Source organism: Bufo gargarizans, unplaced genomic scaffold (assembly GCF_014858855.1).
Source record: "Bufo gargarizans isolate SCDJY-AF-19 unplaced genomic scaffold, ASM1485885v1 original_scaffold_2053_pilon, whole genome shotgun sequence".
Lineage (NCBI taxonomy): Eukaryota > Metazoa > Chordata > Amphibia > Anura > Bufonidae > Bufo > Bufo gargarizans.
In genome coordinates this window covers 24,330-38,523 of record NW_025334624.1, presented here as the reverse complement: position 1 = coordinate 38,523, position 14,194 = coordinate 24,330, and the positions used below count along the sequence as shown (strand labels likewise).

Here is a 14,194-nt window from a genome sequence, read left to right as displayed (position 1 = left end):
CCCACTCAGCACCCAGGGCCCGCACTGCGCACTTGCCTACCCCCACTCAGCACCCGGGGCCCGCACTGCGCACTTGCCTACCCCCACTCAGCACCGGGGCCCGCACTGCGCACTTGCCTACCCCCACTCAGCACCCGGGGCCCGCACTGTGCACTTGCCTACCCCCACTCAGCACCCGGGGCCCGCACTGCGCACTTGCCTACCCCCACTCAGCACCCGGGGCCCGCACTGCGCACTTGCCTACCCCCACTCAGCACCCGCAGTGCGCACTTGCCTACCCCCACTCAGCACTCGGGGCCCGCACTGCGCACTTGCCTACCCCCACTCAGCACTCGGGGCCCGCACTGCGCACCTGCCACCGCCCTCAGCGCCGCTCTCCTCCATGACAAACGCAATGTAAGACGGCAGAAAATACAGAAATTTATTTTATTTACCAATGCCACATAAAAAATGATAACCGACCAGACGATGAGCCTCGCACATTAACCCTCTCGCTGCCGGGGAACTCCTTTGATGCAGGTGAACCACAGTACGCAATTGATATCCATCGGCTGCATTTCGCCACAATTCAAAAGGGGAACGCAACTTCTGTAGTGCTACACCGCCCATGGGCGTGAGCGCCTGTGAAGGGTGCGGTATCCAGGGGGCAACTAAGTGAGGACACTGTCCAGACGGCGGGGAGGCGTTCGCGCCCTGGTGACATGGAATGTAGCGTTAGTCTGCCGCTAACAGTGACGTTACATAGAGTTATATATAAAGGAGACTTTAAATACTGGGAGCGAGACGACGTCTTTATAAAATCTCATTACAGAAGAAATGGAAAAGACAGAGGCCGGAAGAACACTCGAGAGATAAGAAACATCACGTGGGGGTCCAGGGCAGGGGCGCTGGCGTCCTGCCCCACAGGGGGGTTTCCTGGGGCAGGGGGCGCTGGCGTCCTGCCCAACAGGGGGTGCGGGATCCCTTAGATCAGAAGGCACGTAGTTTTCTTCTTGCCACGTCTGGCTTGCAGGGCGGCCCGTGTGGCCAGCTCAAACACTTCCCGGACGCCGTCCTTTGTCTTTGCCGAGCACTCCATGTAGCCGTAGGCGGAGATCCGGTTGGCCATATCACGTCCTTCTTCAGGTTTCACCGGCTCCTGAGATAATGAAAGGAGAATCAGAGGAGATGCAGAGACCTCGTGGGGGCGGCAGAGACAGAGAATCTGAATGTCCCAGCTCCCAGGGGGCGCGTCCCTCTCCATGGAGGGGGCACTAGCCCCAACATCTGGCGTTCTTACAGAGCCCCCAGCTCCAGTGATAAAGATGGCGCCAGAGTCCTACAATCCTCCACGCCGGAGCCCAGGTGTGAAGTCTCTGTGGAGAAGATGGCCGCCCGCACGCTCCTTACCTGCTTCATCTTGGTCAGCTCCCGGCGGGTGTGCTCGTCATTGCGCAGGTCCTTCTTGTTTCCGACCAGGATAATGGGCACGTTGGGGCAGAAGTGCTTCACTTCAGGCGTCCATTTCTCAGGGATATTTTCTAGGGGTACAGAGAAGGTTACAGGGAGAGCAGAGGACGTCTCTGCTGGGCACGGGCCCATTAGAACATGTGTGCTGCGCAGCCTGTGTGGGCGGGGCTTCAGACTGAGTGACAGCTCTGCAGCGGGTTCACTGCGTCCGATATAATACCCACAGTCTGCCGCTACGCCCCCTGACTGAACGCTGCGGCACAATGCACCAGGAAGAGCTGGATGATCCCTGTAACACGGCGGATCACTTCTACTGTATTGCTACGGAGGGGACCCGCCTCCCATGTGCCCACCCTCCAGGGCCCCGGCACTTACCTAAACTATCGGGGCTGTCGATGGAGAAGCACATTAATATAACGTCTGTGTCTGGATAGGACAGAGGCCGCAGCCTGTCGTAGTCTTCCTGTCCGGCCGTGTCCCACAGGGCCAACTCCACCTACGAGCAGCACAGGAGCAGTTAACCACAGGGGCCCCCATGGCAGCACCTGCCGGGCCCCGGCCATCCACCTACCTGCTTCCCGTCCACTTCAATATCAGCCACGTAGTTCTCGAACACGGTGGGCACGTAGACCTCCGGGAACTGGTCTTTACTGAAGACGATCAGCAGACACGTCTTTCCGCAGGCTCCATCGCCGACGATCACAAGTTTCTTACGAATGGCTGCCATCACTGCGGAGAGACAAGTGTCAGTAAGGAGCAGGCAAAGGCCCAGCAGCCACCGCGCTGTGCTCTGTCAGCGAAGGGTTAACCCCCCTCCCCCACCACCGGATCACAGGGCAGAGGGTTCTGCATCTCACTTCAGTACAAAACCGGAAATGAAAGCAGAAGGAGCCGCCGTGTGGTACAGACGAGGTTGGAGGCTCACAGAACCTCACGCCATCTGACGAGACCCTCGGCACAGTCACACCGGGAGAAAGGGAAGTGTAAGAGGCGCGGGGCCTACGCATCAATAAGCCACGCCCACTGCGCCACAAAGCGTCAGACAACCCAACAAAACCGTCTACAAGGAAAAACAGCAACCAATCACAGCACGGCTTTCATTTCATATATTCTGCGCTCTGATTGGTTGCTATTCACTTGCCCCAATATAAAGGGACACCGGCCGCGCACTACCACCTCCATCGTCAGTATCTCAGCCCCCAACCAGGACACAGGCACTACCACCTCCATCATCAGTATCTCAGCCACCAACCAGGACACAGGCACTACCACCTCCATAGTCAGTATCTCAGCCCCCAACCAGGACACCGGAACTACCACCTCCATCGTCAGTATCTCAGCCCCCAACCAGGACACAGGCGCTACCACCTCCATCGTCAGTATCTCAGCCACCAACCAGGACACAGGCGCTACCACCTCCATCGTCAGTATCTCAGCCACCAACCAGGACACAGGCACTACCACCTCCATCGTCAGTATCTCAGCCACCAACCAGGACACAGGCACTACCACCTCCATCGTCAGTATCTCAGCCACCAACCAGGACACAGACACTACCACCTCCATCGTCAGTATCTCAGCCCCCAACCAGGACACAGGCACTACCACCTCCATCGTCAGTATCTCAGCCACCAACCAGGACACAGACACTACCACCTCCATCGTCAGTATCTCAGCCACCAACCAGGACACAGGCACTACCACCTCCATAGTCAGTATCTCAGCCCCCAACCAGGACACCGGCACTACCACCTCCATCGTCAGTATCTCAGCCCCCAACCAGGACACCAGCACTACCACCTCCATCGTCAGTATCTCAGCCCCCAACCAGGACACAGGCACTACCACCTCCATCGTCAGTATCTCAGCCGCCAACCAGGACACAGGCACTACCACCTCCATCGTCAGTATCTCAGCCCCCAACCAGGACACAGGCACTACCACCTCCATCGTCAGTATCTCAGCCCCCAACCAGGACACCGGAACTACCACCTCCATCGTCAGTATCTCAGCCCCCAACCAGGACACAGGCGCTACCACCTCCATCGTCAGTATCTCAGCCACCAACCAGGACACAGGCGCTACCACCTCCATCGTCAGTATCTCAGCCACCAACCAGGACACAGGCACTACCACCTCCATCGTCAGTATCTCAGCCCCCAACCAGGACACAGGCACTACCACCTCCATCGTCAGTATCTCAGCCCCCAACCAGGACACAGGCACTACCACCTCCATCGTCAGTATCTCAGCCCCCAACCAGGACACCGGCACTACCACCTCCATCGTCAGTATCTCAGCCCCCAACCAGGACACCGGCACTACCACCTCCATCGTCAGTATCTCAGCCCCCAACCAGGACACCAGCACTACCACCTCCATCGTCAGTATCTCAGCCCCCAACCAGGACACAGGCACTACCACCTCCATCGTCAGTATCTCAGCCGCCAACCAGGACACAGGCACTACCACCTCCATCGTCAGTATCTCAGCCCCCAACCAGGACACAGGCACTACCACCTCCATCGTCAGTATCTCAGCCCCCAACCAGGACACCGGAACTACCACCTCCATCGTCAGTATCTCAGCCCCCAACCAGGACACAGGCGCTACCACCTCCATCGTCAGTATCTCAGCCACCAACCAGGACACAGGCGCTACCACCTCCATCGTCAGTATCTCAGCCACCAACCAGGACACAGGCACTACCACCTCCATCGTCAGTATCTCAGCCACCAACCAGGACACAGGCACTACCACCTCCATCGTCAGTATCTCAGCCCCCAACCAGGACACCGGCACTACCACCTCCATCGTCAGTATCTCAGCCACCAACCAGGACACAGGCACTACCACCTCCATCGTCAGTATCTCAGCCGCCAACCAGGACACAGGCACTACCACCTCCATCGTCAGTATCTCAGCCACCAACCAGGACACAGACACTACCACCTCCATCGTCAGTATCTCAGCCCCCAACCAGGACACAGGCACTACCACCTCCATCGTCAGTATCTCAGCCCCCAACCAGGACACCGGCACTACCACCTCCATCGTCAGTATTTCAGCCACCAGCCAGGACACCGGCACTACCACCTCCATCGTCAGTATCTCAGCCCCCAACCAGGACACCGGCACTACCACCTCCATCGTCAGTATCTCAGCCCCCAACCAGGACACCGGCACTACCACCTCCATCGTCAGTATCTCAGCCCCCAACCAGGACACCGGCACTACCACCTCCATCGTCAGTATCTCAGCCCCCAACCAGGACACCGGCACTACCACCTCCATCGTCAGTATCTCTGCCCCCAACCAGGACACAGGCACTACCACCTCCATCGTCAGTATCTCAGCCCCCAACCAGGACACCGGCACTACCACCTCAATCGTCAGTATCTCAGCCCCCAACCAGGACACCAGCACTACCACCTCCATCGTCAGTATCTCAGCCCCCAACCAGGACACCGGCACTACCACCTCCATCGTCAGTATCTCAGCCCCCAACCAGGACACCAGCACTACCACCTCCATCGTCAGTATCTCAGCCCCCAACCAGGACACAGGCACTACCACCTCCATCGTCAGTATCTCAGCCCCCAACCAGGACACAGGCACTACCACCTCCATCGTCAGTATCTCAGCCACCAGCCAGGACACAGGCACTACCACCTCCATCGTCAGTATCTCAGCCCCCAACCAGGACACCGGCACTACCACCTCCATCGTCAGTATCTCAGCCCCCAACCAGGACACCGGCACTACCACCTCCATCGTCAGTATCTCAGCCCCCAACCAGGACACCAGCACTACCACCTCCATCGTCAGTATCTCAGCCCCCAACCAGGACACAGGCACTACCACCTCCATCGTCAGTATCTCAGCCACCAACCAGGACACAGGCACTACCACCTCCATCGTCAGTATCTCAGCCCCCAACCAGGACACAGACACTACCACCTCCATCGTCAGTATCTCAGCCCCCAACCAGGACACCGGCACTACCACCTCCATAGTCAGTATCTCAGCCCCCAACCAGGACACCGGCACTACCACCTCCATCGTCAGTATCTCAGCCCCCAACCAGGACACCGGCACTACCACCTCCATCGTCAGTATCTCAGCCCCCAACCAGGACACAGACACTACCACCTCCATCGTCAGTATCTCAGCCCCCAACCAGGACACAGGCGCTACCACCTCCATCGTCAGTATCTCAGCCGCCAACCAGGACACAGGCACTACCACCTCCATCGTCAGTATCTCAGCCACCAACCAGGACACAGGCACTACCACCTCCATCGTCAGTATCTCAGCCCCCAACCAGGACACCAGCACTACCACCTCCATCGTCAGTATCTCAGCCCCCAACCAGGACACAGGCACTACCACCTCCATCGTCAGTATCTCAGCCCCCAACCAGGACACAGACACTACCACCTCCATCGTCAGTATCTCAGCCCCCAACCAGGACACCGGCACTACCACCTCCATCGTCAGTATCTCAGCCCCCAACCAGGACACCGGCACTACCACCTCCATCGTCAGTATCTCAGCCCCCAACCAGGACACCGGCACTACCACCTCCATCGTCAGTATCTCAGCCCCCAACCAGGACACCGGCACTACCACCTCCATCGTCAGTATCTCAGCCCCCAACCAGGACACCGGCACTACCACCTCCATCGTCAGTATCTCAGCCCCCAACCAGGACACCGGCACTACCACCTCCATCGTCAGTATCTCAGCCCCCAACCAGGACACCGGCACTACCACCTCCATCGTCAGTATCTCAGCCCCCAACCAGGACACAGGCACTACCACCTCCATCATCAGTATCTCAGCACCCAACCGTTTACATCGGCGTGGTCTGTGTGCTAGACGACCTGCAAGGTACCGGACCTCACCACCAGACACAGGTGTCAGCGTCTTGTATGGACGAGGGAGCCTCTACACTGACGAGGGACCAGTGGCCTCAGTGCTGATCACTGATGAAAGCCGATATACGCTGAGCAGAGATGATGGCGGCCAGCGATGTTGGGGACGTCACGTAGAGCGCTCTGCATCAGCCACTGTGGTCACCAGATGTCGTGGCGACGGTGTCACAGTGTGGGCCGGTGTCTAGTCCGTACAGACCTGCCCTACACTGTGCGACTGGTGACAGCCCAGACTAACCCATCATTACTCCGGTCATTGTGCAGGAACATGGGGTTGGTTTTTTTTCGGGGGGCGGGGGGAAGAGTTTATGGATACTCTGCACTGGGGTTGGAGACGCTGATATTTTGTGGCGGTGTACCCAGCAAGACGCTGCCCTTTTGTGGCGGTGTACCCAGTACTGGGGTCAGTGAGATGCTGCCATTTTTTTTTCTCCTCATCTGACAGCACTGACGATCTGACCCTGTGATACGATGTGCGGTAGTCAGTGGACGGCTCGTATAACCGTGTAAATTGGGCGTGTCCTCAAAATATCTCCACACACCGCCAATAACGTCTAAACCACTGACAAAAGTGAGGACACCCCTAAGTGAGAACAGTGTCATGTGACTTGTTCAAGGTCTCAGGTGTGAAGGGGGGGGCAGGTGCGGACATTGGGCATTATCGCTCTCGCACTGGTCACTGGACGCTCAGCATGGCTCCTCATGGCCAAGAACTGTCCGAGGATCTGAAGAAAAGCATCATTGCTCTACATAAAGATGGCCGCAGGGCAGTGTCCAACATGAGAACGACCCCAAACACCTCCAAGACGACCACTGCCTTGTGAAGAACCGGCTCCAGACCTAAACCTACGGAGCATCTGTGGGGCCTCCTCAGACGGAGGTGGAGGAGCGCAGGCTGTAACATCCACCAGCTCCGTGATGTCGTCCTGGAGGAGGAAGAGGATCCCAGTGGAACCAGTGAAGATCCAGTCACCTCCATGTCCAAGAGTTAAGGCCGTGCTGGGAAATAATGGCGGCCGCACAGAATACGGACACTCTGGGCACAGTTTGGCCATTGTCACTTAGGGGTGTCCGCTTTTACCTGGGACAACTGAGGTCTACCTACCTGTATGGAGCGCAGTGCACTATGCTGTGTGCAAGACTGTCTGAGAACTGTCTCCTGCGCATTCATCACAGGCCCCTCCCGCTGCCAGCCAGGGCCCCCTCCCCCTCCCGCTGCCAGCCAGGGCCCCCTCCCGCTGCCAGCCAGTCCCCCCCCCCCCCCGCTGCCAGCCAGGGCCCCCGCCCCCTCCCGCTGCCAGCCAGGGCCCCCTCCCGCTGCCAGCCAGTCCCCCCCCCCCCCCCCCCGCTGCCAGCCAGGGCCCCCTCCCGCTGCCAGCCAGGGCCCCCCCCCCCCGCTGCCAGCCAGGGCCCCCCCCCCCCGCTGCCAGCCAGGGCCCCTCCCGCTACAATACTTATGGCGCTGAGTTTCGCACAATCTCCCGCTCCGATGACTACGGGACAGATTTGCTGCTCCGAGAGCGGTCGGGGATCAGTCTTCTGAGAGAGAAGTTAACAATGGTCACAATGCAGAAACCCCCAGCGTCTCCTGTAGTGTCTTCTGCACAGAGATGAGGTGTCAGCCTCGTATTATATGGGAATAACTGCAACTCCCATCCTCCACAAAAATAGTAACAGGAGTGTTTTTACTCTTCCAGAAAAATGTTATTTCGACGCCTGCCCCCATAAACAGTCGCCTGCGCGGCGGCCTGCCCCCATAAAGCGGAGTCTTTCACCTAAAGTCACCACTATAGAACACTAACATCAGGACCCCATTACATTCCCCATATTGGAACGCCACCTTCCATCGCCTGCGCACTTCATTCCCCATTATGGGCAGAGGCACAAGGCCGGCTAGATCGGGATGTATGGGCCGGCACATGCGCAGTAAACGCTCTTGTGCCTCTGTTTATAATGGGGAATGAAATTTATACCCCACTGTATATACATCCCCACTATATATATACACCCCATTATATATATATTCTATACCCTATACCCCCCACTATATACTGTATACATATTATACACCCCATTATATATATATATATTCTATACCCTATACCCCCCACTATATACTGTATACATATTATACACCCCATTATATATATATTCTATACCCTATACCCCCCACTATATACTGTATACATATTATACACCCCATTATATATATATTCTATACCCTATACCCCCCACTATATACTGTATACATATTATACACCCCATTATAAATATATATAACACCCCCACTATATATATTCTATACCGCCCATTATATATTACACCCCGCACTGTAAACATATTATACACCCCATTATTATATATATATATATATATAATATATATATATATATATATATATATATATATATATATATATATATATATATATAAACCACTGGCAGCACCACCCTCAAATGGTATAAAGGAAAAACGGGTGCAAAATCCAAGTCTGGTAACAGGTGCTTGCCCTGCACTCCAAGCGTATCTTCTTAAAAGCTTTTGCCATCACATGGGTGATTAAAAACCTCTTGAGGAGATACGCTTGGAGGGGACAATGCCCCTGCGTCTTATACGGCGAATGCTGTCAGTTTTAAATTTGCAAGCTGCGATGTAAAGCGAGCGGGGACTCGGGGAGGGACTGGGAGGAGGAGCTAGGGGCCGGCAATAGCGGCGGGGCGGTCACTGTACTATAGCCCCGCCCCTTTACTAATATAATGTGTCATATTCAATTAATAGTTATTAAATATGCCCCTTTAGGCCTAATAGTACCTTAAATCGTAAGCGCTTCAGTACAATGCAGGCCGGGCGGGCGGCAGCGTAACTCCCTGATGTCACATGCCTGCGCCGCCTACTTTATGAATGAAGCAGGCGGCGCAGGCAAGTGACGTCAGCGAGTGATGCGCCGGCCGGCATTGTACTGAAGCGCTTAGGATGTAAGGTACTATTAGGAATAAAGGGGCATATTTAATAACTATTAATTGAATAAGACATTATATTAGTAAACCGGAGCGGCGGAGGATCTGTGGATGGCACATATATAACAGTGCCAGCCACAGAGCCCCCCTGTAACAGTGTCCGTCAGCCACAGATCCCCCCCCTGTAACAGTGTCCGCCAGCCACAGAGCCCCCCTGTAACAGTGTCCGTCAGCCACAGATCCCCCCCCTGTAACAGTGTCCGTCAGCCACAGATCCCCCCCCTGTAACAGTGTCCGTCAGCCACAGATCCCCCCCCCCCTGTAACAGTGTCCGTCAGCCACAGATCCCCCCCCTGTAACAGTGCCCGTCATCCACAGATCCCCCCCCTGTAACAGTGTCCGTCATCCACAGATCCCCCCCCTGTAACAGTGCCCGTCATCCACAGATCCCCCCCTGTAACAGTGTCCGTCAGCCACAGAGCCCCCCCCTGTAACAGTGTCCGTCAGCCACAGATCCCCCCCCTGTAACAGTGTCCGTCAGCCACAGATCCCCCCCCTGTAACAGTGTCCGTCAGCCACAGATCCCCCCCTGTAACAGTGTCCGTCAGCCACAGATCCCCCCCCTGTAACAGTGTCCGTCAGCCACAGATCCCCCCCCTGTAACAGTGTCCGTCAGCCACAGATCCCCCCCCTGTAACAGTGTCCGTCAGCCACAGATCCCCCCCCTGTAACAGTGTCCGTCAGCCACAGAGCCCCCCCCTGTAACAGTGCCCGTCATCCACAGATCCCCCCCTGTAACAGTGTCCGTCAGCCACAGAGCCCCCCCCTGTAACAGTGTCCGTCAGCCACAGATCCCCCCCCTGTAACAGTGTCCGTCAGCCACAGATCCCCCCCCTGTAACAGTGTCCGTCAGCCACAGATCCCCCCCCTGTAACAGTGTCCGTCAGCCACAGATCCCCCCCCTGTAACAGTGTCCGTCAGCCACAGATCCCCCCCCTGTAACAGTGTCCGTCAGCCACAGATCCCCCCCCTGTAACAGTGTCCGTCAGCCACAGATCCCCCCCCTGTAACAGTGTCCGTCAGCCACAGATCCCCCCCCTGTAACAGTGTCCGTCAGCCACAGATCCCCCCCCCTGTAACAGTGTCCGTCAGCCACAGATCCCCCCCCTGTAACAGTGTCCGTCAGCCACAGATCCCCCCCCTGTAACAGTGCCCGTCATCCACAGATCCCCCCCCTGTAACAGTGCCCGTCATCCACAGATCCCCCCCCTGTAACAGTGCCCGTCATCCACAGATCCCCCCCCTGTAACAGTGTCCGTCAGCCACAGATCCCCCCCCTGTAACAGTGTCCGTCAGCCACAGATCCCCCCCCTGTAACAGTGTCCGTCAGCCACAGATCCCCCCCCCTGTAACAGTGTCCGTCAGCCACAGATCCCCCCCCTGTAACAGTGCCCGTCATCCACAGATCCCCCCCCTGTAACAGTGCCCGTCATCCACAGATCCCCCCCCTGTAACAGTGCCCGTCATCCACAGATCCCCCCCCTGTAACAGTGTCCGTCAGCCACAGATCCCCCCCCTGTAACAGTGTCCGTCATCCACAGATCCCCATTAGTTCCAAACCCACCAAACACACAGCACACCTTTTGGTTAAAAATATATTTTTTTTTCTTATTTTCCTCCCCAAAAACCTAGGTGCGTCTTATACGGCGAAAAATACGGTATATATATTCTACACCCCGCACTGTATACACATCCCCCCCATTATTTATATATTACACCCCCCACTATATATATATATATATTCTACACCCCGCACTGTATACACATCCCCCCATTATATATATATATATATATATATATCACACCCCCCACTATATACACATCCCCATTATATATATATATTACACCCCCCCACTATATACACATCCCCCCATTATATATATATATATATATATATATTACACCCCCCCACTATACACACATCCCCCATTATATATATATATATATATTACACCCCCCCACTATATACACATCCCCCATTATATATATATATATATATATATATATATATATATATATATATATATTACACCCCCCCACTATATACACATCCCCCCATTATATATATATATATATATATATTACACCCCCCCACTATATACACATCCCCCCATTTTATATATATATATATATATATATATATATATATATATATATATATATATATATATATATATATATATATATATTACACCCCCCACTATATACACATCCCCCCATTATATATATATATATATATATATTACACCCCCCCACTATACACACATCCCCCATTATATATATATATATATATCACACCCCCCACTATATACACATCCCCCATTATATATATATATTACACCCCCCCACTATATACACATCCCCCCATTATATATATATATATATATATTACACCCCCCCACTATACACACATCCCCCATTATATATATATATATATTACACCCCCCCACTATATACACATCCCCCATTTTATATATATATATATATATATATATATATATATATATATATATATATATATATATATATTACACCCCCCCACTATATACACATCCCCCCATTATATATATATATATATATTACACCCCCCCACTATATACACATCCCCCCATTATATATATATATATATATATATATATATATATATATATATATATATTACACACCCCCCACTATATACACATCCCCCCATTATATATATATTACACCCCCCCACTATATACACATCCCCCCATTATATATATATAGATATATATTACACCCCCCCACTATACACACATCCCCCCATTATATATATATATATATTACACCCCCCCACTATACACACATCCCCCCATTATATATATATATATATATATATATATTACACCCCCCCACTATACACACATCCCCCCATTATATATATATATATATATATATATATATATATATATATATATATTACACCCCCCCACTATACACACATCCCCCCATTATAGATATATATATATATATATATATATATATATATTATATATATATTACACCCCCCCCACTATACACACATCCCCCCATTATATATATATATATATATATATATATATATATATATATATATATATATATATATATATATATATATATTACACCCCCCACTATACACACATCCCCCCATTATATATATATATATATATATATATATATATATATATATGTACACCCCCACTATACACACATCCCCCCATTATATATATATATAATATTATATATTACACCCCCCCACTATACACACATCCCCCCATTTATATATATATTACACCCCACACTATCTATATTATATATTCTACACCCCCCACTATATACACATGCCCCCATTATATATTCTACACCCCCCACTATATACACACACACCACCCATTATATATATATATATATTACACCCCCCCACTATATACACATGCCCCCATTATATATATATATTACACCCCCCCCCCCCACTGTATACACATCCCCCCCATTATATATTACACCCCCCACTATATACACATCCCCCCCATTATATATTACACCCCCCACCATTATATATTACACCCCCCACTGTATACACATCCCCCGCCATACACGGAGTCTACACGTCCGACTCCTCGGCCCGGAAGGACCTCACCCTCCGCAGGCCCGAGCCGCCCCGGGCCTCACCTCTAGCCTGGCCGTGCTGGGCCGCTGCTCGCCGCTCTGAAGACTTTCGGGAAGCAGCTGGCTGCTCTCCGGGCCGATGTCTGGGTCTCCGTCCCTCCCTCGGGCGGCGGCCGTTATTACCTCACTCGAACTCCGGCTTCTGGCAGCAGAAGAACCGCCCGGCTGAAGCTCGGCCACGACAGCTACGTGCGCGTCCTCATCGGTCGGGGGCGCGCACACTGCCGAAATCGGAGCAGACTGCTGGCCGACGTGATGACGTAACTAGGCGCGGGCACGACAGAGTCACAAGGGAAGACGTTACAGCGCAGGCGCGGCAGGGGCTTGTTAAGGTGGGGCCGCTAGAAGTTGTGGCGGACAGGTCTCTGTCACAGGCCCGCGGACGCTTCCAATGCGCTGGGTTTATGAGGGGGAGCCGGGATGTGCTCACAGTCCATCCTCCTGTTTATTCTCGCCCCAGGAGCACGCTACCCCTGTTCTTTCATATGTATTTTAATGTGAGGCGTCAGGCACGGTGTGGGTGGAGTCAATAGAAAATCCACCAATGGAGTGGGGGAGTAGGCGGGGCATCAGCGGATGCAGGGCTGGGCGGGGTATAAATAGCCTTGCTGCTATTTTCTGCTTTTCACATAAGCAGGGAGGTGGTGAGCTCATCATCGGCCTCATGGCTGTCTGCGCGTACCGTGCGGGCTGTCTGCCTGCCTGCGCGTACCGTGCGGGCTGGCTGTCTGTCTGTCTGTCTGTCTGTGCGTACCGTGCGGGCTGTCTGTCTGTCTGCGCGTACCGTGCGGGCTGGCCCAGTGGGCCGCTGACTGTGTGAAATGGGTTTGTGCTGTGGCCCTACCAAACATACAGGCCTGCCCCTGACATCCAGAGAGGTCTCTTCTGTTTCCTGCTCCATTCAGCCCCGTCTGTAATCCTGCTGCCACCCCAATAATGTGCCGCTGTGCGCCCCCCAAATACTGGAGAAAGCGCAGTACAATGCAGAAGGTCCCCCTAGTAGTAGTCACCTTAAGGCCTCCTTCACACGACCGTATGGCTTCTTCTGTATTTTGCGGTCCACAAAACATATGGATGACGTCCGCGTGCATTCTGTTTTTTACGGAACATCTGGCCCTG

At 53.3% G+C, this 14,194-nt stretch overlaps 1 protein-coding gene across 2 annotated transcripts; it reads right to left on the bottom strand.

Moving 5' to 3' along the window:
• Positions 1-412: 412 nt before the first annotated feature.
• Positions 413-13,508, bottom strand: LOC122923919 (transforming protein RhoA). 2 transcript variants are annotated; one of them, XM_044274783.1, is made up of 5 exons: positions 13,199-13,508; positions 2,021-2,178; positions 1,825-1,945; positions 1,390-1,520; positions 413-1,138 (listed from the first exon to the last, which is right to left on the bottom strand). In XM_044274783.1, the coding sequence occupies exons 2-5, from the start codon at positions 2,174-2,176 to the stop codon at positions 965-967; spliced, it is 582 nt and encodes a 193-aa protein (XP_044130718.1). In that variant the 5' UTR covers positions 2,177-2,178; positions 13,199-13,508; the 3' UTR covers positions 413-964. The 2 variants fall into 2 exon arrangements, with proteins under 2 accessions (XP_044130718.1, XP_044130717.1); XM_044274782.1 differs by having other exon boundaries at positions 13,079-13,504.
• Positions 13,509-14,194: the final 686 nt, after the last annotated feature.